The sequence below is a fragment of the Apteryx rowi genome, unplaced genomic scaffold, assembly GCF_003343035.1.
Source record: "Apteryx rowi isolate R43461 unplaced genomic scaffold, aptRow1 scaffold_39, whole genome shotgun sequence".
Classification (NCBI taxonomy): domain Eukaryota; kingdom Metazoa; phylum Chordata; class Aves; order Apterygiformes; family Apterygidae; genus Apteryx; species Apteryx rowi.
In genome coordinates this window covers 4,206,901-4,232,636 of record NW_020450418.1, presented here as the reverse complement: position 1 = coordinate 4,232,636, position 25,736 = coordinate 4,206,901, and the positions used below count along the sequence as shown (strand labels likewise).

Below are 25,736 nucleotides of genomic sequence, written 5' to 3'. Positions count from 1 at the left end.
CCCCCCCCGCACCGCTTTCCAGCCCAATTTGTTTGATCAGTACAGGGTGCTTTTATTTCCATTTCGACTTTGCTAATATCTTGACACTGAGATTTAAGTCGTGCAGTTTTACGGAGGAATATGTTTACGAAGACAGTCTGAAAGTTGGTCTGTTTATGAGTCATTAACCTTTTCTCGTAGTACACCATTTTGAAAAGACACATTGGAGTATAATATATACACGCACACCTCTCGAAGCGACTACTAGTGCTTTCAATTCGCTTCAGACATGGAACTGCTTAAAATTGCAGCCTGACTTTAGACCAAAGAGCCCTTTTTTTTTTTCGAGGGCTTTTAAAGGTTTTTTTTTTTTTTAATGTTGCTTTTGCCTCCTCTTTCAGGTTCACATTGTAGCAATCAGCTTCAGTGCAGGTTAAAGCAACTCTGTTTTGGAGAGTATCCAGTGCAGGTCCAAAAAAGCGAGGAGCACACGCGATCAGGGCAGACCAAGTGCTGCTTGCAGCAGGAAAGTTGGGATATTTGGGGCTCTGGCAGGCCGCGGCTGGGAGCGGTGGCTGCTCGGAGCGTCCCCGTTTCGGCGTGGGGCCGCTCGGCGCGCGCGTGCACCTTAGCGGAGAAACTTCGCCTTGACAAAAGGCCTTTTTTCTTCCTTGACTCCTTCCGAGTGGGGAAGGGGAAGGACATGAGGGAGCAAAAGTGCGGTTTTATAATTTTTAATAGCTTGTAGGGACCTGTAGTTTTTATCTTCCCCCCCCCCGCGAAAGCTGTTTTCCGTGTTTGCGAGGAGCTGCCTGGGCTATGCCTGCGCCTTCCCTCACTTTCTGAATCTACCGGCTGAAAACTCGCAGCAATCTTTTTTTTCCTTTTTTTTTTTTTTAACTTTACTGAAATTTGAAACTATGATCTTTTCCAGTGGGGGGGGGGGGAAGGAATGTGTCAATCATTGGAGTGATTTATTTTATGTGTTTATATTTTAATAATCATTCATACTTTTGATTACTGCCGCTCTGCTGTGCTATAATGCCATATAATATGCCATTTTTGGTAGTTTCTAACAGTCTGTGTTTAAAATAAAAATACATGATATAATATTAGCTATAAATTTAAGTATTTACATTTTAAGAGCCACTCAGAATAAGTGAAATTAAACCTATTGGGAAGTCAATGTAAGGTCTTGAATTATGACAGGATTTTGCTGATAGACTTGATAGACTTCAATTATTGATTTCTCAATTTTTCCTAATTTTTGGAACAGAAATTAAAATTTAAAGTAAGCTACCAAGCGGGCAGAAGGCATGTGTTTTAACGGCAATATTTGTAAGGAGCTGAAATGATCGTGGTAGGAACCATCCTGAAAGGGGCAATGCGAAAAGGAAAAGTTAGTTCACCTGAAAAATCCCCGGCGCTGCCTTGCCGCGGCTGGATTGCGGCGTGCCGTGGGAAGCAGCCCCCAGGTTACTGTTATTTTCCCCTCCTGGAGGGCCCGATCCCGCGAGGCGGCGGCGGGGCAGCAGGCCCGCGCGCTGCCGCCCGCGTGGCGCGGGCTCCTCCGTCATTCATTTCGGCGGAGAAAAACACCCCGCCTGGCCCTCGTGTGCGATAACACGTCCTGACCTCTCTGGCTGGCCCGCCTAGCCCTTTCTGAACGTATATCTTTATTTTTTCCGAAGGAGGGGTGTCCCTCTGGCGCGTTTTTTTTTTTTTTTCATGCCGGAGCAATTTTAATCGCGGTTATTTTTGCCTCAAGGAAGAGGGGTGAGCTTGAAACACGTCGTTAGACAAAGCAAGCAATGGCCTCAGATGGCAAAACTAACTTTAGGAGTGTGGCGTTGCTTTTCAAACATGCAAAGATGGGACGCGATGTAGAAAAAAAAAATCATTTCTTGCACGTTTGCACAAGGTGTGCTGAAATCTGCTGTTACCGCATTTTTCAATTTTTCCTGCCCCCTGTTATTTTGCAGAAAGTCTCTGAGTGTGTCTTGTAATATCGCAATTTCTACTATCCGATTTTTTTTTATTTAACTAAATATAAACCCAACTTTTTTTTTTTTTTTTAACTTGTGAGACTTGCATTTTCTGTGCTTTTTCACCTCAGTTACCGCCGGGCGTCCTGGAGGAACGCGCAGACCGGCTGCGTGCTTCTCGCCTCCCTTTGCCGTCCAGGACACCGGGCGCGAAACACCTTCCGTTGTGCTCGCCTGCGCGCGGTCACGCTGGCGTTTTGCTGTAGAACGCGTCGCTATTTCCAAATATATCTAAGGGAAAGTTTTCCTATACTTTAGGCTTCCCCATACAAACACTGATTGGCATGGAAAGGTTTAGGATTTGCCAAATTGGCGGGCACACGCTGGCCACACCACGAGCAGCGGGGTCAGGGAGCGAGCAGAGCGCGATAGGCGCTCCCTGCAAAGCGACCCGAGGCGCTGCGCCCGGCTGCGGCTTTTTAGCTTTTAACTCCTTCGCCAGCTTTTTTGGGTTTTGTATTTTTTTTTTTTTTAAGAAATTGCAAGTTTTGCAAAAGGGCTTGATCCCCGTTTCACACGTCGGACGGTGCGGCGCCGTGTCGGGCCGGGGCGGGCGCGGGGAGGGGAGACGGCGCTGGGCAGCGCCGGGGCTGCCGCCAGCCCGCGCGGGCCCAATTCCCCCGCTTTTAGCCCCAGTTAGCGGCCGGGGCTGGCGGCACGCCGGCAGCGCCGGCCTTTGTTGGTGGTTTCCGTGACATCGACCGTTCTCTGTAACTTTTTTCAGGATGAATTTCATCCCTTCATCGAAGCACTTCTGCCTCACGTCCGAGCGTTTGCGTACACATGGTTCAACTTGCAAGCCCGAAAAAGAAAATACTTCAAAAAACATGAAAAACGCATGTCAAAAGAGGAAGAGAGAGCCGTGAAGGACGAACTGCTAAGTGAAAAACCCGAGGTAAAGCAAAAATGGGCATCCAGACTTCTGGCCAAGCTGCGGAAAGATATCAGGCCTGAGTTTCGGGAGGATTTTGTTCTCACAGTCACAGGAAAAAAGCCTCCGTGTTGCGTTCTTTCCAATCCAGACCAGAAGGGCAAGATGAGAAGAATTGACTGCCTTCGCCAGGCAGATAAGGTCTGGAGGTTGGACCTTGTTATGGTGATTTTATTTAAAGGTATTCCGCTCGAAAGTACTGATGGCGAGCGCCTTGTAAAGTCCCCACAGTGCTCTAACCCCGGGCTGTGCGTACAGCCGCATCATATAGGAGTTTCTGTTAAGGAACTCGATTTATATTTGGCATACTTTGTGCACGCAGCAGGTAAGTGGATTTATCCAACGTTCTCCACCTTTCTGTTTGTCTCCGGGGCTCTGTGCTCTTCCTCCCGAGCCRGTGCCGCGGCCGGGCCGAGGCCGGGAGGGCGCGCGTGCCCCTCTGCATTTAAAAGTCCATTTTCTTCCCCAGGGTTAAAGGCAATTCGGGGTTTTGTGCATCCTTCATAGGTGTTACCCTAATATTTTCACAGGAGTTGTCAAAGCCTTAGCACAGCGAGGCTTCCTTTTATTTATTTTTATTTATTTATTTATTTATTTATTTATTTTTAATACTCTTTGTATATATTATGCACAAAATAGTCTGAGGGAGCTAGGCATACCCACGCTTTAAGGCCCGGGTGTTAGGAATACCAAATATCCTCCGTTCTCACTGATGTCCATGGGAGTGTAAATCTTGCAGGATTGGGCCCGGGGAAAAGGGAAGACGCGCCCTCCAATAGGTAAACATAGCAGCCACGGGTAAAAAGTTGCAAAAAAGAGTATCTGTGTAATTACACTGGGAAAATAAAGGGAACTGTATTTAAAAAAAAAACCCAAACACCACAATTTATACATGTAGAGTCCAAATGGTTCTAAAAGCAAATTCCTTGTTTGATAATATTGTGCTTATTGGGGGGAAAGGGGGTAAAATGTTTTTTTTATGTGATGAAATTGAAAATCTTGGGATCTCTGGCTCCAGCGCAAAGCACACCCTGCCTGTGGATATTAATGTATGCAAAGGATACGTAATAAGTTGACTGGATAAAATAATATGCCATTGTATTTCTTTTGAATGGTCACATTGCAGAAAAAAGGCGTGTGGGTGAACTGTTGGGCCCAAGTTTTCATACATACGTACACGTAGGTCTCCCAGGATTTCTTTGTTACGTGTAACTTCAGGGGTTGCACAAGGTGAAAAAAAGAGAAGCAAAGGGAAGACAGTGGAATCGTGTTTGCAGAAACCGCATATCCGTAACCGTAGAAGAAACCTTAGCGAATGGCAGCAGTGAGAGCCTGCGTCTGATGGCCTGTTCTTCTGGAGGGGATTAGAGAAAGTGTCGACTATCCGAAAGTTTTCTGCACTAAATCCGTCGCGTGTTTATTGTGATGCACAGTGTCACTGCTGCGATTTTATTGATACAGTCTGTGTTTAGAAAGGACTTTTGCATATCGCTGTGGTGTTTTATACAGATAAGCCAGGAAATTTACTTTGCAATTGGGCGTGATGTGGTAAATCATATTGCACATTTCTGGCGAAGGGAATGTAGGCAAATATTGTGGAAAGTGATTTATTTACTCTGCGATTTATTACGTGGTATGGTGAAACGAGGATTACCGATTTACGGCTAACCGAAGGGGTCGGGGCAGCGCGGGGCCGGCTCCGCTCCCTGGCGGGCCGGGCGTCCCGGGAGCGCTCGTCCCTCTTCCTCGCCTCAGTTTCCTCCTCCGTGCAAGGCGGCGGGGCTGCTCGCTCGCTTCGTGTAGAAGCGCTTGGAGAGCTACGGCTGAAAACTGCCGTGTCCTGCTGGACGGCACGCGGGGTTTTATTATTTAGATTTATATATAGCGCCGTGCCGATAAATACTAGTCCGTTTTGTGTTTCCTTAATAAAAAGCAGGCTCCTGCAAAGTGCAAAATTTGTTAACAGGAGCCGACGGTCCTGCTCTAGTCTGCGTGCAGAAACGTCGGGCTGGGGAGAAAAGGAGCAAAAACGGGAGCGAAAGTGCTGTGCGAGGGGGCCGAGCTGCTTCCTGTTGCAGCAGCCGGGCGATAGACGCTGTAAAAGTTCGATAGCGCGATTAGGGACGCAGCGCCTTATCCGCGTGCTGCGGGCAGACGGAGGCCTGGGCAGCCGGCTCCGGCGTGTTCCCGCGCCGGTCGGCCGGCCGCAGCGAGGGCACGAGGCCGCGGGCCGCTTCCGATTCGGGGCRCTCGGCGCTTCCCGGGGGCRCGAGGGGAGCGTGAGGCGCGGGCCATCCTTTTTCCTTTTTTTCCTTTTTTTCCTTTTTTTTTTTCCTCCCCCCCCCCCCTCCTTTTTGTGTCTTTTCCCCACCCGGCTGTATCCCGGCAGGCTGTGTTACACCTGAACCTTGGCCAAGTCGCCAGCCATTGGCTCCCGCGCACCCGCAGCCATGGCAGCTCGCGCCGGGTGCGCGCCGGGGACGCTGCGGACGGGAAACGTTAAGGGCCCTTTGTCTGCGGCTCCGGCGGGTCCGGCTGCGGAAARGCACGGCCCGCTCGTTTCCCGCGCGGAGGCTGCCGGTGCGGACGGTAGGTAGGCCGGTCGACCTACGCGCGGCCGAGCCGACAAGCATCTGCTGGAGCACCGAAGATTTGTAAACACTAAACAATGTTTTTACCTCCTTAAAAGTTTTGAGGAGTTGCCAGTATTGGCAGGAGGCACAGACTCCGAAACGTGCTCCAAGATACGTGCCAAAACCATTGTAACCTTTTCACCCGTGGTGCTCGCTTCTCTTTTTTTTTTTTCACTCTTCTCCTTCTTTTTTTTTGGGGGGGGAGTAGTCTCTTCCAAGACGCCTTGTTCGAGATGCCTTCCTCCGCGAGAAGCTCCTTTCCCTCTAAACACGCACGATAATTACTGCTTTGAATCCACGCTTTTTCTTCAGTAGGCACTATCATCTGTAAAAGAACACATGTGCACCGATTTAAATAGTGCTTCTTACAAAGCTACTGAAATCAATTATTCTCTTTAAGAACTGGCTAGAAAAAGAAAACAAAAATATGCAAATACACAAACTACATGTCATTTTTGTTTTTTCTAAAAAAAAAAAAAAAGGAAAGGAAAAGAACATCGGTGTTTTGTGAATTAGAGGTTGACCAGAAAACGTATTGAAATTCAGGGTATTGCTCTCAATTTGCAGTTTATAATCTGCTTAACTCAAAGCAGGCAGCATTTTCATACCCTGAACTTGGGCTTGCTTTTTAGTTTTCGCTTATTCTGCGCTTGTATCAAATGACAACTTGGAAACCATTGTGGCAAACCGTTTTCTTTGTGGGAGGCTAACAGTAAAGCTAATTTATGACCGGTCCTTTACCAGATGATCTGTATCAGAATCTACAATATACTAGGCACGTGGCAAGGTCACAATTTAAGTTGTTAAGGTCATAACCTTAGCCACCAGGCATTTGACCTTTTAGATAAAGTTAACCTTTGTTCATTAGTAGGCACTCAACCGAGAACTTTCTGGAGTTTTTTACTGCTTTGGAGTTCCTTCTGCTAATGTGATCAGATTGTAGAAAAGGTTCTCAATTGAAGTAGTTAAATTTTGTGAGAGGTCACAGTTTTTAGAGACTCCTTTGGTGGACAAAGCTGGCTCGCGGGCCAGAAAGCGATGCTACGATACCTGATTTTTTGACGGACATCGTTATGCGCTTTGGGCGAGAATTAAGCCGGGGAGATGTTTGTGGCACAAGATCTTTTAATCTTTCAGAAGGACATTTAAAAATACTACAATTGRGTAAAATCGGGGGGTGGATTTTTATTTAAATGAGCTCATTTTTTGGATTCTGTTAATATTTAGAATAGAAGCCAAAGTCGACGCAAGACGTCAGCCTTATTTCTGCGACTGTGAAAATTTACTTAGCGTTTAAATACGCTCTGTGGCTGATCGGCTAGGTAATAGTAGATAACGCATGACCTTGAACTTTAAGCAGACCCATTTTATGCTCCGACTGGTGGATTTAAAATATTTATACTGGGACTACCGCAAAGAGGTATCAGTTGAAATAACGCAGAGATTGGTTCATAGAGAAAAGGATTGCAGATAGTCCAACGTAGCCGTGCGAGTGTCCTGGAGTTCCAAGTCAGAAAGGTACATAACACTTTGCACCGCAATCTTTTAGTCCAATCGTTATTGATTGTTGCTGCATTAATCCTGTTAATAGCTGCAGTCAGTTCCGTGTGTAGCAGTAATGCGAAAGGTGTTCGAACAATACTGTACATCACGAAAAGAGCTGTCGCAGCGTCTCCAACTCCTGGGAGCTGCTCTGCAGAAGCGTGGTGTTTGCCCGTAGAAACTATTGCCGACCAGTGCAGCGCACACACACCATATTGTTTACTTAATTATGCCGTGGCCAAGGCTCATTTTTAATTATTTAGATGGCTTTCTTGCTTTGCTGTGATACCGCATTTATTATTTAATTTAAATCAAAAGAGCTGCGCTACTGTTAGTTTTTGATGCATTTTACTTTTGTTTTGGCTACGGTATTGTCATTCCATCGTACAGTGATCCAGATAGCCGTGATATGCAGATTGGCCAGATGGTCATGTTAACAGATTGAGAACCCACTTCCCACTGCTAAAGAGCAGGTGTAAGATCAGTAGGTTTTTTTTTTTTCTTTCCTCCCAAGTTTCAACCAAAATGCTCTTTAGACAGCTCATGATGGTAGTTAAAAAGGGGCACATTTCAAATGGTGTTTGTTCTGGGAAGATAATATGCAGCGTACATGTCATTTTTACACACATCTGAAGACTTTTAAAGAGTCCATGACATTTCGTCCTTATATAATGCTTTTGAAAACCTACTTCCAACGTGTAGCTGGTACAGCATTCGTGAAAAATGGTCTTTAAAGTTTTGGTCGTGAACTGGGATGTTAATAGTCCCCGTGCATTTCTGCAGAACACGCAGATTGCGTTTACTCTTACCAAAAAACATTCACGCAGCTTTGCGGGAGGCATTTTATATGCTTTCTGTATACAGGACTCCTTAAGTGCATCCAGGGGAACTAGAAAAGTTCAGTATTCAAATAAGATTTTAAAGTTTGGGGTTTCATAGTTTTTTTTCCCCCAGTTAATTTTTGCCATCTTGACACATTTATAGTTAGGAAAAAAAGTGAAATGAAGTCATCTCGTGGTATTTCTGCCCTCAAGGAATACCAGGAGAAGTCAGCTTTTGCTTTACTTCAGGCTTGTAAAAGGCTCCCATAAAAAGTCAGCGCTGGAAGCCTACATTTATATCACAATTAGAACCGGATTTGGGAGACGAAAGTTACAGCTCCTCGACACCCCTTGTTTAATATACCCCGCTATCGCACGTGTGCACGCAGTAACACCAACGTTCACACGCCCTGCGTGGTGCGGAAAGATATCTCCATCTCCCAGGGCTCTCTGCTGGGGAAGCGGGGCCGGCTGCTCCTTGCAGCGGCGGAGCGGGAGCTGGCAGAAGCGGGATTCGGGCTGGGACAACTGCCCTGCCTTGCTGCTGTAACCGAGCCGTCACGGGTCCGCGATAACGCTCCTCCGCGCTGGTGTGGAGCTGGGGACTGTCTGCTCCATCACGAAGCCCTGGCAGCGGTTCAGTCATGTGGTTTAGCTTTCTCCGTTCTCCAACAACAACAACAAATAAACGCTGGATAAAGATGTACTTAATACGTCTGGAATGCTTTCCAGGTGATGGCGGAGGCTAGCACGGGAGCGCCGTTCCCATGCCTCGCGCCGCAGGGTCGGAGGGGCAGGATGGGGAGAAGCCGTCGGATGGAGGTCAGCGCAGATGCGGCAGCGAGGTTTGTGTGTTGGTAAGAAAGTTACCCAACACTCTTGGCTTGCCTACAAGCGCCTGCACTTTTATATTTCCCTTCTTTTCCACCCAATGATGAATAGCATTAATTTAGATCTATTTAAGGCGAGTGTGGGAGAAACCACAATCTTTGTTGTGGTCACTGCTGTACACAGCGGGGCTGAATGTTTCTCTTGGTTGAGGCCTCAGAGCTGAATCTGGAGAACCCAAAACATCATGTCAGCTTTTCAAACCCTTCAAAGAAACAGAGGAATTCTAATTGTTCGTAAAAGCCACTACTTATTATTACGATTATGTATTTGCTTGCTTCTTTCCGTGCAGATGTAAAGGAAAGGGCATCCTTAGCTTCCCGCGCCTCGAGCGTCTTTACAACTCCTCCTCCCCTCAACACTTGGAGTTCGCATACCAGCCGAGCCATTCACAACCAGAACATAAATCTTCGCCCGTTGCTCCGTATGCCTCCAGCCCTTCTCCAAACGGCTCCGCTCTGCCACACGTCCCACGGCTCAGATGTTCAGGGCTCCCCCGGCTGAGGCCCGGAAGACGTTCCCGGTGGGATCGCTCCGGAGCAGCCCGCGGTGCAGCCGGGCGGGAGGCGCCGTCCGCGCCGAGGTGCGGCTCTCCCCCCCCCGCCGCCCGTTYGTTAAGAGTAGGCGAGACGACTTGAGCCGCAGATTAAATTACAGGTTGTAAATTCAGGGCAAATTGTTACGGCTTCCCGTAGCAAGTGGCTGGATATTTCCTTCCGGCGGGGAGGGTCTCAGCAGAGAGTCGTCCGCACGCCGAACAGCTTGTTTTTACCGCTCTGCTATCTCCTTTCACGCGGCATCCCTTACTCCGTTCGTTTTACCTTCGAGTCTTGTTAATTAACACCCGTACTACTGTGGCCACCAAAAAGCTGAGGGCGGCTCAGCCCCCGGCGCCGGCCGCGGCGGCTTCGTGGCGGGAGGCCTTGGCACGTGGCCCTGGGTTCGGGCCCTCCAGGCCGGATTTGCCGCTCACGTAAGCGAGGATTTTCGAAGCTGAGGTCACCCGAGGGCTGAGGGAGAGGCTGAGCGCGCGCGGTCGCGTACGGGCGCTTACACAGATAGCTTCAGTTCCAAAGATGCGGAAGGACCGCGGACGGGGGTGACACCCACGGGGGCTTTGTCCGAGCGAGGTCCTTCGTCTCGTTCTTCGAGGGAGGGTTTCGTGCCCGCTGGGAGCGGCGGTGCCCGGGTCCTTTGAGCAGAGAGCAGGGTGATCCCGTTTGAGGAGAAAACAGTGCATTTATCTACTTGGGAAGCGTCTCTGTCCACCATTACCGCTGAATTCGGGCTCGATCAGTGGTGCGGCAGGTGACGGCGGGACGTGCCCACCTCAGCGCCGGGGGGTTTGGGGTGAGGTGAATAGGCGGCCGCTGTCCGTCCGGCGCGCGGGGGCCTCCATTTTGTGCAGCAGGCTCTCACAGGCGAGCGCGAAATGGAGGCGGGAGTGGCGGAGGCGCGCCTTGGTTCTGCGGGCCTGGGTTTCGCCCGGGCCGAGCGGCTGCCCCGGCGCGCGCGCGAGGGACGACGGGGCCGGGACCTGGCCTTGTAGCCGGGTGCTTTGAAGCGCGTGGAAACCTCGGCGTTTGAGAAAAGCGCGTGAACCATAGGACCGTCCGGGAATGGCGCGTCCCGAGCGCTCAGGAAAGCGAATTCAGAGGTCCRCGGCGGCAGCGCGCTCCTGGGGAGCCGGCCGAACAGCAGGGAAGGAGCCCGCGGCCTCGCCGGGAGGGCAGAAGAGGGAACATCCCCCCCCCGTGCCCCCACGGCGAGCCCAGCGCCCGGCCGCCACGCGGGGAAGAGGCCGGGAGGGCGGGCGGTTCCCCCTCGGGAGGCTTCGGCTCTCCCCCAGCTCCCTGACGTCCACCCCGCCGGTCCGGCTGGCTCAGCCGGTGCCGCGGCACGCAACGGGCCCCGGGGAGGCATCCCTTCTTCCCGACGGGCTTCGGGACGCACGAGCGCCGTTAGATTAGAGAGATAAAATCGAGACGGCTTTAATGACGCGCTAGTCTGAAAGTTTCCTTGACTTTATTGTTCCCAGCCTGGGCCGGCAGCGGGTTGTGTACACATGGGGATTAGAAAGCTGCAACCGGCGGTGTGATTTTGGGGCTGAAGCGATTAGCCTATCTGGGTAGGAGGATACACTGCATGTCTGCATTCCTTTAAAAAATAAATCACAGTTATTTAATTATGTTTTGAGAGGGCAGATTTAAGGATATACTGCAAAATGCATTACCTATTATACCAACACGATAATCTTATTAACCTTGCTTTCTACTTTTTAATTTTATTGTGCACCCTGCGTAACTCTTAGGGTATCAGAAATAATTACTTGGAGAATACATGATGTCAGAGGTCTGATATGACATTTATCTTCACGAGCGGGGAGGCAGATAGCTCGGGGATTACATAACAGCTCGGGAGGCCCCGGCTAGCGCCGCGCGGCGGAAAGGAAGCGGAGATCAAGATCCCCGGATATTACTTAACGTACGTACGTACGCGCGTTTGCAGGTTTGCCTTGCAGCCGAGGGTCAGCTTGACCGAGCTTGCAGGGATTTGCCATCGGCGGGCCTGCCCGGGGCAGCGTGGAGGCCCCGCGTTTCACCCACGCCCATGCTGCGGCTCCCGCCGGCGAGCCGTGGCCGCAGGGTTGCTGGGCGCGCGCAGCCCCCGCCCGCCCGAAGGATCGGCTGCTCGGATCTCTGCTCTCCATCCCGTCCCCGCGCCAGGGCGGCGCCTCTCCGTCCCTTCCTCCGTCCCGCTCTCCTGACGTCCGATACGCGTTGATGTTTTCCCCGTGTTTTGGGAGGGAACGGGCGAGGGTGATGGGTGAGGGGAAACAAATGCCATAATAATATCCCTTTGCAGAAGAATATAGTTTAATTTTGTGTGTGCGTGCAGCAGCTGCCATTGGCAAGCTGTCGTCTTTGTTGCCATGGGCTTTTTTTTGCATGCGTGCCAGAACATGATTGGATGTTTCAGCATGTTCGTGTTTTGGGGTGAGATATATCTGCCGTGAATCACAGAATTATCATTGCGCTGGTGGGTTTCCAAAGCGGGAGCGTGCGGCCAGGTGAGCCGAGCACGCCGAGCACGCCTGGGGCGCCGCGGCACCGACCGCGTGGTGGTTCTGGCCAGGTCGATGCTGTAAAACTTCAGCGGCGCCCCAGCTTTTTCGATGACATCAAATTTAAAAATATGCCAGGGTGAGGTTTTGTGTGCAGGAGAAGGTCTCACCAAAGTGTTCCCCAGCAGAAAACACGCAGGCGCTCCGGTGTCACCTGAGGCCGTTACCGTATCCTGGCTGCCTCTCTCCCACGGTAGCTCGTGTGGCCCTGGCTCTTGCTGGTGCTGCAGGCAGCTCTTGTGTCAGAAGAGCTGCATGAGGCCCGTGAGATGCCAAACATAGGCTGTGTTGCCTGCGAGCCCCGGGGGCGACGGCACCTTCTCCCCACCCTGCCGCGGCATCGCTGCCGTTCTTCCTGCTGCTTGGTTTCATCCATCCCTCGTGTTAATAACACGTTGCCGGTGTCGGCATCTAAGACGGCTGCCTCCGTTGCGGTGCCCACGTCTCCTCCGGTCATGCCATGGTGTAAAGCATGACCTGGGGTGTCACCGTGCTTTCTAGCCCGGGGCGTGAGGAGTCACCGTTCACAGCAGCGCGGCATGCTGGGGTCAGGGCTGGGTACAAAACACGTTTGCAAACTTGGGAGAAATATTTCATGGGGAAACGTGCATCTTCATCCAGCCCACCGGCTTGGGGTGGTCCCCAACCCCAGCGCCCGGCAAACGGGACGTCTGCAGGGTCGGAGCAGGCGATTTGGGCGTGCGGCACGCTGGCGGTCGCGGGTGAAAGTACGGGACAACGCGGGGGAAGGACGAAACGCGAAGCYGAGTGTTGAGACAGCTTTATTCACGCTGTATTTCTCTGTCTGTAGGTTTGGTCTTCTGCGCAAGGTGCAGATAACAAGCTGCGCGCGCTTTGTAATAAACATCGCGTCTGCCTAAATTACCCTAGGAATATTTTTGTGTTTAAAGCCAGCACATGTGTTGCAAAATACCTTGTAATGCACTGAAAGAAGACAGCTCAACCGCTGAAAAGGTATCAAAAGACAAGTTAGATAGTTGCTATGTTTATTGTCAAGATGAACATCTACTGGAGATTTTAATGCAGAAATGTTTTGTCAATCAGATTTCATCCTAAGGAGAATCTCTAAAATTTTTGTCTGATCTTATTACCCAACTCAGCTTTAATTTGATATGGGAGAAAATGACAGAATTCCTGAATGATGCTGGAAATGTAGGGTAAAATTTAAATTTAATTCAGTTTTTTTTTTTCTCTTTTAAAGCAAAGTAGTTCCAAGTAAATTAGAAGAATGAATTCTTTGTATCAGGACGCTTTCCAAAAGCACAGCTATTGTTGCAATTCCTTTTCGGGAGAGATAGCCGCTGCAATGCTTTCATTGTGCGATGACGAGGACTTTTCTAGATGCCATGAGGACTTCATTAAAAATAGCCGACGACCCTATTTACATTTGCTCCCAGTGCTCAGAAGTAGTTGTCGCTGCGCTAAAAAGTAAACCTCACTTGCCACTGCCCCAGAGCAGGGTCCTCGGGATGCCGGCGCTCTGCCTGCGCCCTGGGGTTGCCCTGGAGTTTGCTCAGCTCCAGCTGGAATTTTATATTCCTAAATAAAAGTTTCTGCGAAAAGTGCAGTAAGGTGGAAAAAAAACAGCTAAGAAGTGGTATTTTTGTGGTCAGGACGTGTTTTCCTTTCGGGGAAGGTGGATGGTGGTGCGGGCGGTCGCGGCGCGGGCGCTTCCCGCCCGGAAGCGGCCGCGGGAGCCGGGAGCGGGGTGCTCCCTGCAGGGTGCATGCTTCTTCCAGGACAGTGAATGGGCAAAACGCTTGAAACCCACTTCCAGCGTCAACGCTGTTTCTTTTTCTGCTCAAAATCTTGACGTTAATTGGGAGGATGCAACAGTTATCTTCCACGCGCAAGGTCTTTAGGATTAAAGTCTGGTATAAAAAAAGTGAGATTTGGTGTCTCAGCGCTGGGAGTGAAGCCGCCCGCCCCGGCTCATGTGCGCCGCGGGCAGCGGCACCAGGCCCCCCGAAAGCCTCAGCCCCCGCCGATCCCCGGCTTCCTCCACGTTTTTACCCTCCCGCGTGAGGAAACCTCCTCGTTTGGGGTTAGTGGTGGTGCCCGCTTTTATCAGCAGCGCGGTTTAGCGACCTGAATTTAAGGTCTGCTCTGGGAAGGAGTTTGGAGAACGGTGGTGTTGCAGCCGCGGGACACCGCACCCCCCACCAGCACGTGGAGAGAAGCAGGATGCTTCCCGCAGCCGCTTGCTCTTCTGCAGCTGGGCCTAGCAATACTGGTTCGATAAGCTGCTCTGCGAGCCTCAAAAAAACACCTTGTATAGTATTTAATATTAGCACTATTTCCTTGGGAAAAGGGACGGAGGGTTTCTCGGACTGTCTCACTCATGTCTGCCTCTCTTTGCACAAGCTCCTTTTCCCGTAGCAACTTCTTGGAGGAACTTTTTCCTTGTGTCCGCTGGGCACGCCAAGCCCCCTCATGCGGCTTGGGGACAGGTCAATGAACGTGAGAGCGTTTCACGTTTTAATTGCCTTCCCGTCCCGATTGTGGTGATGACCTGTTTCTTTGGAGTATATCTCTTTTTCGTATTAAAAAAAAAAAAGGAAAACAAAGGAAGTACAGTGCTGTGCGCAGAACAGTTATTAAAAACAGTTGGGAAGCATATAAAAGGTAGTGTTTGTGTGAGAAACGGGACAGCTGTGATGGTCTATTGGGAAAGTGTGTACAGATGGTGGTAGGGAGGGGAATGATGACTACATGGCTGATAAATGAAATACAAAAAGCATTAAATTGGTGATCTTTTTAAAGAGTATGTTTTTGGTTAGCATTTTTGGTGCATCATTAGGGCTCTTTGTCTGCCTCTTATTTAGCCAGGAAGTGCAACTCTCTTTACATATTTGTAGGTCTGGTTTTGTTTACAAATAAGGAATCCATTTAATAAATTAGATACCATGGAATTATTGAAGAAGATAATTAAGCCCACGGTTTTTCACTATGCTGAGATTGTCGCGAAGACCTCCCGACGCCCCAGCCGCGGCCGGGCTCRGATGGGTGGCAGCAGCACGCGGGACGTGGCAGGGCCGAAGGGGCTTCTGCGTTCCCGAGGAGCAGGGCCCGGCACGCGCAGCGTCGGCGTCTGCAGCCCCGCACCGCGTGTGGGCTTTGCGGTGCCCGTGGGGTCCATAGGGGACAGATCCCCTTCTTTGACTCAGCGGAGCTTTATCATGGACGTTGTTGTGGAGTTCATTTGCCGATGGCTAACGGAAATTAAGGCAGAACCTGCCTGTTTCTGCAAGGTCGTATAAAATAAAGATGGTCACGCTCATTCTGAAAAGCTCAGCTCAGAGAGTTTTTTAGCTAATAACTGAAATAATGTGCAACGTGCTCTAGGTGACCCTGCTTGAGCAGGGGGGTTGGACTAGATGATCTCCAGAGGTCCCTTCCAACCTCGACCATCCTGCGATTCTGTGATAATCCCACACACACCTTTCGTCTAGTTTCCAGGTGAAATAACTCCAGATTTGCCCTTACGCGTTCTCTCTCGTTCCTCCGCCGCTTAGCGCTCCTGCTCGTTGTCTCCGGGTGCCATCGCTAGCTGAAAGCACTTTCCTTAATAGCAAACAGGCCTGGGTAATGCCGTGCTGTCCTGCAGACGAGCCGCTGCCCGTCCCTGCCGACGTCTCCTTCCTCCTGTGTGCCCTCGGTGTGCCGCAGGAGCCGCGCTCCGCGTTTTGTGGTGAGACGGATGCTCCGCCGTTACGTTTCCCCGGCGTCTGTCCCAGTGCCATTGTGCCTGTCTCGCTCCCAGGAAGGCAAACGGGGGATCCCAGCGGGAGCAGGACAGGATCAGCCGGGTCTCGGCTGCGGCTGCAGCCCCTCGAGCCCCGTGCCCACCACCGCCCACTGAGGCATCAGCCCAGCTTGAGTATTTGTGAAAGGCTTTTTAGAGGTTCTCCCCTCTCCGGACCTGGGATGTTCCCAGGGAAAATGAGTCCCATCCCTGTCTGTTAAATTTTGTCTGGTGAACTAAAGTGCCCCGGGTAGCGACAGAGCCAGGAGCCGGGGCAGCAGAGGACTCCAGCAGGCTGGGCCAGGAGGCACCATGCTGGGAGCACCCCTCACAGGATGGACAGGATGGGACGGGATGGATGGGACAGACAGGATGGGATGGATGGAACAGATGGGATGGGATGGGATGGAACAGGATGGATGGAACAGACAGGATGTGATGGGACGTGATGGATGGGACAGATGGGATGGGATGGGATGGACAGATGGGACAGGTGGGACAGGTGGGACAGAATGGATGAGATGGATGGGATGGGATGGGATGGGACGTGATGGATGGGACAGATGGGATGGGACAGGATGGATGGAATGGGATGGGACAAGTGGGACGGGATGGATGGAACAGATGGGATAGGATGGGACAGGACAGGAGCCTGCTCAGGGCCTGGCCACACCGTGCCAGGTTTGGGCCACGTCTCCCATCCTGCAGCCGGCGCTCCCATTTAGGTACAGGTGTGAGGACTCCAGTGCCTGGGGTGAAACCAGGGACTTTGGCGTCAAGCACGAGAGTCTTGGTGTCTTCAAAAAAGCCAGAGCTCTGCAGTTGTCTTACATTGAGTATAGTTAGAAGGGGTGTAGCTGAGATGATAGCTCTTCAGCTTTGAATCTCTGTCCATTATGAAAATAGGTGTAATGCAGATGACTTCAAATTTCACTTTGTCTTTTGCCGCTACCACAGCACTGTCTGCAAATGCAAAATGATGGTGGGGGAATGGAGGGAGGTGAGAGCTGCTGCAGGGAAGTGACCACCCGTAAGGCTGGTTGGGCTCCCCGTCTTCGTGAGTGGTGGCAGACACCACAAAAAGGGGGTTCAAAAAACCTTAATAAGAATAAACTGTCCAGCGGGAATGTTTCTGAGTCCTGTTAGTTGCAGGTTTGTTTATGCTCTGAAGTTTGTTGACTTACAAACCTTCTAAAATGTCAATATTGCTACTTTTGCAATCATTTGCTACCGTGACGCGCTATCGCAAGCACGTCTTGTTAAGGGACTTGATTAAAGACGTGTTTCAATGCAGCTCGTTCTTGGGCCGAGTAAATATTCTTTCTGTATTTTCCTGAAATGTCGAAAAAAAAGTTTTTAAAAGGTTTAATGTGAAGAAAATGTATGACAACTTGATAGATTGCTTGTGACTTCAGTGCAGCAAGTGTGCGGAGTAGGTTGTAATTTTTTTGCAGATGGAAAGTAATAAGAACAATAAACAAAAAGACACTTAGCATGAGCGTGAGCGCGAGGAGACCGGCTTGGCCAGCTTCTACGGATTTGTTCCAAATTCTGGTTATTCAAAATCTCAAAAAAGTATTTATTTTAGTAGCTTTGTAGCTGATCAGATCTTGAGCTTTTTTTTTTTTTTTTTTTGTGCATCTATTTGATAATTATACTTCACCTCTTATGCAGAAAATGGTCCATTTCGCACGGGCACTTGACACTGCGCAGCATCCGCGTGCCCAGGCCAAACGGCACGAAGCCAGATTTCTGGGCCAGCGTAGGCGATTGCAGCGTAGTTTTACCCCCGTTACGGGGAGGTGAATTTGCCCGTGAGCTGCCCAGAGCGGCCGCGCAGTGCTCCCGAGCTGGGGCGGAGCGTCGCCTGCGTTGCTTCGGCCTCGCGCCGGGGGTGGCAGAGGCAGAGGAGGCAGATGCAAAATCACGGGGGCTCTGGGTGCTGCCCGGAGTTTCGAAGGAAAAGGTTAACAGCGGAGCAACAAGTCACGTCTTTGATTAGTTACTGATTCTTTGCACGTGAAAAACGGAAATTTTCGGTGACCTAAGAGCCTGCTCTCGTATCGCTGTGACTTCCAGCTGGCGCTTCCAAACTTTCTCCTTGCCACGCGTGCCGTAGGGGCCTCGGTGCTGCGCGGAGCAGAGGACCCCGCGCTCCCACGCCGGCCCGGCCGGCCCCTCTGCGAGCCCCGCGCGGCCGCACGGGCTGGTGACAGGCAGGCAACTCTTAAAAGTGGGAAGCTATTAAGCAGTCAGGTTTTTTATTATGCTTTAGTGTTTTGTTTAAGTCCGCTCTTAATTGGTTGATTAATGTAAGCGAAGTCCCTTTCTCCCCCTCCGTCCCTGCAGATGGCAAATGGTAGGTCCCAACCGTCACTGCGCGCAAAAAAGGTTATGGTTCAAAGTCAAAGATACCGAGATACCGCGATAATCAATCATAGGAACTTGTGGCGCCGTGCCCAGCCAGGCAAAAGTTAGGCCGCGGAGCGATATTGCCTCAAAATCCGTGGGGAAGAATTTTTGTTCTTCCCGTTCCGTCCAGGTGAGATGAGCGGCTGCAAACTTCTCGCCGGCAGAGCCGGCGCGTTCAGAGAAGCGCAGGCAGATCCGCAAACCTCCGCGATGCCGATGGATGAGCGCGCCGGGGCCGGCTTGCTCCCTCTCGGCATCCTTCGCGTTTTGCGAGGTGCGGACGCCGGTGCGGCAGCGGCCGGAGCGTGAACCTCGCTGCCGCGCCATCGGGAGGCCCACGCTCGTCTGCTCTAAAAAACGAGCCCGGAAGAAATGCGGCATCCTGAGTTTAATGTCTGCTTTAAAGAAATACCTTCAAATAAATATCTTTTCAACTTTTCCTTTTTTAATAGAGGAGGGTGATTTATTAAGGCTGACTTCCTTCTCAGGATGAAGCCTAGAATTATGTTTCTGGTATTGATCCATGAAGAGGATTTGCATTTTATTCATACTATAAAAGTGCTTTTAAAGGAGACAGCGTGGTAATTGAATTTATACTGTGTGTAACTATCGAAGTATCTTTTTAATTATTTTATGTTATGTAATACAATAACTAAATCTAAATCCTGTGAAAGGGGATGGCTGTACCTTGTCCTTAAGAGTAACATATATAGTTTTTAATATTCTAACAGTGGAATGCAGTTAAGGACATTCTTTATTTGAGGAAAAAAAAAAAAAAGAGAGGAGAGAGAGAGAGAGGAGAAAGATTTCATTACATTCAGCACAGTATGAGACTAAGTCAAAGYAGTTTTGCTAATTAAATTCAATTGCTATCCATTAGACCAATGGAATGAGATGAATCTACTATATAGCTGACACAGCACAGGTATGCAATTTGGCTAAATGGCCATTTCTGAGCTGCAGCACGTGCTTCTCCGCTTGCTCATTTTTTGAGAGTTGGGATTTCTGCGCAGAAAGAAGTTGAGTAGTCACCGGCACCTCTTGGGGAGCATAGATATGTGTTTAAATAATCAGTCTCAAAGGAGCGAACTGTAGCTGTTAATCAATTTGAAAATGTACTGTAGTAAGCTTATAACGTACGAAGCCAGTGGGGAGATGAGTGGGATTTTTTTTTTCTCCCTGTGTTCATTCATGGATATGCATTTCATTTATCTGCCTATCTAACTAGATTTGTGAGGCTGCTCGAGATGAGCTGGTTTTGTTTCGTGTAGGAATCCAGTAGCTGCTGTAAGAGGAAGGCCGTGCAAGAAGGCGAGTTATAAAAATGGCTTGAAATGCAGTTAGTAGGGTAAGTTTGTCTGCATTTTGGCATAACTTACTACTTTGGGAGATTTTATATGTCAGACTGAGAAGTCTCTTACCTCAGTGAAATGACAAGAATACCACTCAAGCATTGGCTGAGACAAAATTTTGACAGCCAGCAAGCCTGTAATGCTGCTGAGCGCTCAGATTTACACTCCCTGCCAAGATTAAAATTGGCTAAAACCAAAAGGGGTATTAGGGATTGTCACTTTAAGAAGAAATAACATGTTGCTGTGTTGCATTGGTCTAAGAGCTGTGATGATCCCGTGAATGCTTTCACTTCCCGGGCGCTTTCGAGCTAACGGGTAGCGATCGGCCCGGTTGTGTCGGGAAGGCGGGATGCTTGCAGTAGGGGAAAATAAAAACTAAGCTTCCAGGGTAACCTGGACGAAAACGTTTGCACCTCCCTCCTGTGACGGCTGAGGTCAAGTTCCGGTTTTGCCTCCGGTTTGACAAAATCTCCGTGAAGTCCTGAGAGTTTGCTGTGAATCAGGTGGCCAGGTGGTGCCCCTCAGGTTCATTTTCGGATTCGGATTGACCGTTGTATTGTGTTTTCCTTCAAGCTATTTCTGTATTTAGTGGAAGGAAAAATAACCGAGTTGGGCTGAAAAAAGGCCCAACAGAAAGTTGTTCGCTTAAGGTTCTCTTGCTACGTGGTATTCTTAAATTTGCTGGCGAGCACAACCGGTTATGCTTTTTAAGATGAATCTTTAGGATTGAGGTATTTGCTCAATAGAGCCCAGACAAACGAACGTGAAGAAAAGCATCATGCTTTAGAAGAAGGAAACAATTAAACCTCCTACTTTGTTATTTACAGTAACTACCTTTTTTTAACAATTGTAGAAGCTCAAATGAAAGTAGCAGTGTGAAGAGGGAAATGTGGGAACTTTCATTTGTCGAGACTTTGCATTTCTTCTGCTTTATAGCCATCAGAAAAGAGATTGTTGTGCATTCTATTAAATACTGCCAGTATGATTAATTTAAAGGGTTACATTTTATTGAACCCTGGTGTAGATGTTCTTTGTCAACTCACATTCACTGCTAGTTAGAGTGTGTGTCGCATTTATCAAAACTTTCTGGAGCCCCTCTCACCTCATTAGCATGTGAATCTCTATTGAGCAGTTAATGTCCGTTACAGCTAGAGTGCTCAATTCTTGTTTTCAATAAGCCAGTTGTAAAATGTCAGACTGTCACTTACAATATAAAAAAGCAAAAATGATGGTATTTGTAAAAATGTTATCACCTCATAAAAACAAATTGTAAAGACATGAAAGTGATCTTGGTATGCTTTGCTTTCAGAAGTGAGTTAGTACAGCTGCTTTAAATACCAGTTGTCTGGATTCCCACACTTTCCTACCAATGGAGAGGTTTACACAAGCATAATTTAAGTTACAATTACCCTAATTAACATCTCATTTGCATAAATTGTTGAAGTCAAAACAACAAAGAATTGCTTAAGAAGCTTAACCCTATTTGTCCAAAATAAAGAGATGAGTTTTCACTTTGCAATCAAAATTGGCAGGTTCATTATGTCTGAGCTATAATACAAACCGAAGTTATACTATTAATTAATACTTTACATTTTTATAATCAGGCCGTGCCGCTCTTATTTATGAGGTGCAAGATTTCCAAACATCCTGTTCTTGGAACCAGAGATGCAAAACTGTCAAAGGGTGATTCAGTAGCATCTCTGCAATGGGCAAAACCTATCTCGGCAGCGTCCCTAACTCCTCTCCCTCGTGCACTTGGGCAAATCCTGCCTTACGGTGCTGCAGCTCGTGCGTTGATGCTGGGATAGAGGCTGGGGAGGAGAGTCATGTCTGGTCCTCCAGAAGAGGACTTGTAAACTAATGCATAGTGGCTGCAGGAGAGCAGTGGAGATGGCAATGGGGAGCAGAGACTTTCCTGTCCTTCCCTGGCACTGGGCTCCCACACGTGGAGCTCACTGATCCACTTAGGTTCTCCATGTATGTTCAAATTTTCCAAGGTCACTACAAATCTAGGCCCTTATCTTGGAGCCTTGCAAAAGCAAAGCGAAGGTGAGGCTGAGGAGCACAGTATCTACCTGCTAGGAGCAACCTAGCTGCTTACATAAAAAATTTTTGCCAAGAAATATAAGAAAACTGCAAAATAAAGTTTGATGCTATTTTTTTGGTAGAAACACAAGTGATCTTCCCTTGACTGTTTCAGGCTTTGGTTTATAGGAACGGTCAATGCTTGCCAGAAAGACCTAGTCGTGTACTCTGACGCGTCTCGTTTGGGCATCTGACTTCTGGTAACGGCGTGATACAGGCAGAGAGGATCGCCAGGGCTTAATCCAGAGCTGGGGAAGACAAAAGGAGTTTTCCCTCAGACGCTTATTACCCTCGTTAGATTAAAACTGTCCCACTGGCCAGTTCTGCTACTTTTATATACCTGTTAACGGTGTACTCTGCAGCAGAAAGTCCCATCTAGAGACCCCTGTCGTGGTTGACCTTCACAAGAGAGCTCCTTCTGCCACCGCGTGCACGCGGGGGCTGCTCTGAACAACCCCGAGGACCTCACATTTACAGTCGCTATATCCGTGGCCTGCTCAGGATTTCTAACAGGGACAAGAAAACCGGTGTCTCGGGGCTCGGGTAAAGCCGGTCAGCGGGCAGGAGCGGATAGCTTGCCCGGGGAGGCTGGCGGCTGCCGACGGCGCGCAGGTCTCGTCGGGGGCTATCTACGCGCTCTCCTTCCCGGCGTTATCTCGTTGCGGCTTCATTAGCCGAGTCGAAGCGAGCGTGCGTTCGCCCAGCAAAAACCTTTCGGCGCCGCGGTGATTTAGCACCCCGTCCTGCCGGTGGGCTCTGAAAGGAGATTATCAGCTCGCGCCCGCGCGTGGGGCTGCTCGACTGAAGCCTGCTGCACCGAGCCGAGGTGCCCGCTGTACTCGGCTCTAACGTGAACTTGAGCCGCTATTGCAGAGCTTTGTACGCTAAAGATCACAGTGAATTTATAATCATGAAGCAGCTGAACCAGATGAATCTTGCCTATCAGTTTTACATGTTCTCTTTTAAAGATTGTATTATAATTGAGTGGTTGACTTGCGTGCTGCATTCTTTTTTATGAGACAGTGATTACACAGTATACGAAGCTTAAATCTCGAACATGAATGAATCTGCCAGTTCTACTACAGTACTCTTTATAAAATAACAAGGCTTACCAGGTGGCAAGAATTGCATAATTGAATTGGACTGAATCCTGGTTTTCCCAACCCAGAGCGGTTACACTTAGAAGTAAATTACAATTAAAAGAGACAGAACATTTCCATTGTATTAAGAATCCTTAATAGCAAACTTTTCAGCCATAAGCTTCTGTTCTCTTCCTGGAGCAGGAGAGAAATTGCTGTATGTGTCTAACTACCATTAACACTAATGGAAGCAATGCACATAAATCCCCGTGCCGTGATGGCAGAACAGACCCCAGATGCCTTTAAGGGAAAAGTGCTTGGAGGGGCTGAATAGACGCGTACGAGGCTGCTGGTCCCTGGAACATCTGTTCCTGAAATGTGTAAGGTCTAAATTTTAGGCGAGGGCTTTCAGTGAGTCGTCTTTGGTTTCATCCGGAGCGGCATTTGAGGAGCAGCTCTCTGCTCCGTCGTCTGGGCTCTCCCTTCAGGGCACATCCCGAGCGGCGATGGAGGCGGCGATGCTCTGGACAGATTGGAATCCCACTAAAACCACTATTCATTTTCGTCCTCCCAACTGCAAAAAAAAGCCGGCGCCGTTTGCCAAGAGTACCCAAGCTCCTGAAGTTTTGTTCACCACTTCCTATTCTTGTGAGCGAGGGATATTAAGAACATCTGTGTGCAGATGTGACAAGAGGAGGATGCGGCGCTTCCTCGCTCTGCCTTTCCAGCGGACCCTCGCGCTTCCCCGCCTCTCCGGGACGCRTCCCCCTCGCCCCGGGCAGGCTTCCCGCAGCGCCGCTCGGCTGATCCAGCCGGGCAGGTCAGGCGGCGATGCCGTGGCGTTGGCACGCCGGCACCGCCGACCCTGCCTAGCCTCAGCCAGCGCATGGCTGCGTTAATGCTAGTGCTTTTTGTTGTTGTTTCTTAAGCGACAGCCCTTGGCTTCTGATGAATCCGATGTGGGACAACAGATAGCTGTTGTTATCCCTTCCTTCCCCGCTCAGAAACGGTCAAGGCAGGCTCTGTTTCCCCGCTGACGCCGGGGATTTCCATCGAGACCGTATAAACGCTCGGAGGCACACAGGGGGGACGCAGTTTGGTGGCGGATGGTTTTGGCTGAAGAGATCCAGCAGTTCGAAACGCTCCTCAGCGATCCTTTGGGCCTTTGGCCATATACCAGTTCATTCGAACGCCTGGAAGAGGCAGATACAAACCTTGCTTTTATTGAAAACCCCCTTTTCTAACTCCCGTGGACTTTCAGATGTGCTCTCCTTGATGGCGCTGCAATGCACTGTCACCTTGCCATTAGGGCTAGATAATTAATAGCTGCATAATAGTAGCGAATTTAGGTGCTCAGCAAAATGAATGATACACACGGCAAGGGAAAGCACTAGAAAGTAAAGCGAAGCTGGTAAGTGTTTAGTGGGGAAAAATCTCTGCTTGCCCCTCATTAAGGGGAAACTCCCAAGAAATGTAAGCCATGATCACATTAATCAGAACGAGCATTGCAGTGTATTGTTATTTGGCATAGATTGCATGGCATTAATCGATTGCAATAATACGTGTACCTGCCATAACTTTTTGCTGATATTTCATGAATACTAAGGTTTGTCTTTTAGCATTGGCCAGAGACTGACGGTTAAAGGCTGACTGTGGCCCCTTTTTCTGGCGGATGAAATCTGCTCTCCTGTGGGCTCCCATCTGGGGAGAAGGGAGCAAGTTTTGGGTGAGGTCATCACAGTCAAGGTTCTCAAAAATACAAACGAGTTCTGGGGCTTCTTTTTCTTTCTTGCAGGTAGCCTTCCATAGGGTATGCATTTGATTAATCCAACGCTGGTCGTCCACGGTGTAATCACTGCCTGCCTCTTAAACCCATCCCTTTCTCATGCTTTTCTTGCTCCTGCTCTTTTCAAATGCAGTTCTTCCTGGGGAAAGAAAGCAAACCAAGAGAGGATGTAGCTTTTTGCAGCCAGTCAGGATGAAAGTACGTGGTGGTTGCAATTATTCAGAAGGATTTAGGAAACTTTTGGATGTGGTAGTCTTTGATAGGGGAAAGCACTGGACGGGTTAAAGCACGTGGTTGGAGATGTTCAGAGATTGGTTCACTTTTCAGCTCACAGTCTTGTGTTGTGGCCTCAGGCAAATTATTTACCTGGTTCTGAAATGTTCTTCAGGAATAAAAATGGGACTACCACAGTTTCTTTTCTCTAATACTTTTCTGTTTGTTTTCTTAAGATTTTAAACTTTGTAGGCTATGGATCTGCACCATTGCGCAGTGCCCCGTCCGGCTGCAACACAGATATTATTGTTATCACTGTTACGGTCAGTCTAGGTTGAGGGCGGGACATATTTGCCAGCCTGGTTCAGGCTGCCCATCAGAGATGGAAGAACTTATTTAAGTGTAACAAACTATAAAACTGTCTGGTATGTTCAAAAATGAAAGCAGATTACACCCACTCCTCCGCTGCCCATCCGCTCAGACGTACTTTGTCCGTCTGAATAATGCTGCCCTTGTTCTCATTAACCTTCCCCGTTCATATGACAGTGTTTTCTGTCATAAACAGGGCTGTAATCGTTACTGTCAATAGTTCCAGCTACACCTGCAAAAAATTAAGAGATCTCTGGTGCCTCTTGCCAGGGACAAGTCCCTTCAGAAGCGAAGTCATGGAAGAAGAAGAATTTTTGAGCATGGAGTGGTAGGACCCAACCCCGTTGTCCTATGTATCCCTCCTTGTCGGGTTTCAGAAACGCTCTGAGATTGTGCTTTCCACTGACACGTGCATAGAAASTCACCATGTGACTTTTTATTAGAAATGTTGGCTTCAGACAACTCAGTGCTATTCTTGGGCTCTGGAAAGTTAAAAAAATCAATGACAAAGGCTAGATTTTTTTTGGCTTCAGCACATGTATTTGCAGCCTCTTCTTCCAAAATCAGGTGTAAGGTACAACTCCCGGCTCGCTCCTGGCAGTGCTACCCGCAGCCAGCGGCATGCAGCTACTTGAGTGTCTTCTATAAAATCTGAGTGGCAAACATAAAGGAGGCAAATAAAAATAACGAATGGTTCTTCAYGCCGAGCAG

At 49.2% G+C, this 25,736-nt stretch overlaps 1 protein-coding gene across 6 annotated transcripts in view; it reads left to right on the top strand.

Moving 5' to 3' along the window:
- Window positions 1-25,736, top strand: part of NFIA (nuclear factor I A) — a 247,455-nt gene that overhangs the window by 8,461 nt on the left and 213,258 nt on the right. For all 6 annotated transcript variants that reach the window (XM_026074471.1, XM_026074470.1, XM_026074472.1 and 3 more), the window contains exon 2: window positions 2,749-3,280. In XM_026074471.1, the coding sequence (XP_025930256.1) occupies window positions 2,749-3,280 (532 nt within the window). The remainder of the gene's footprint in view (window positions 1-2,748; window positions 3,281-25,736) is intronic.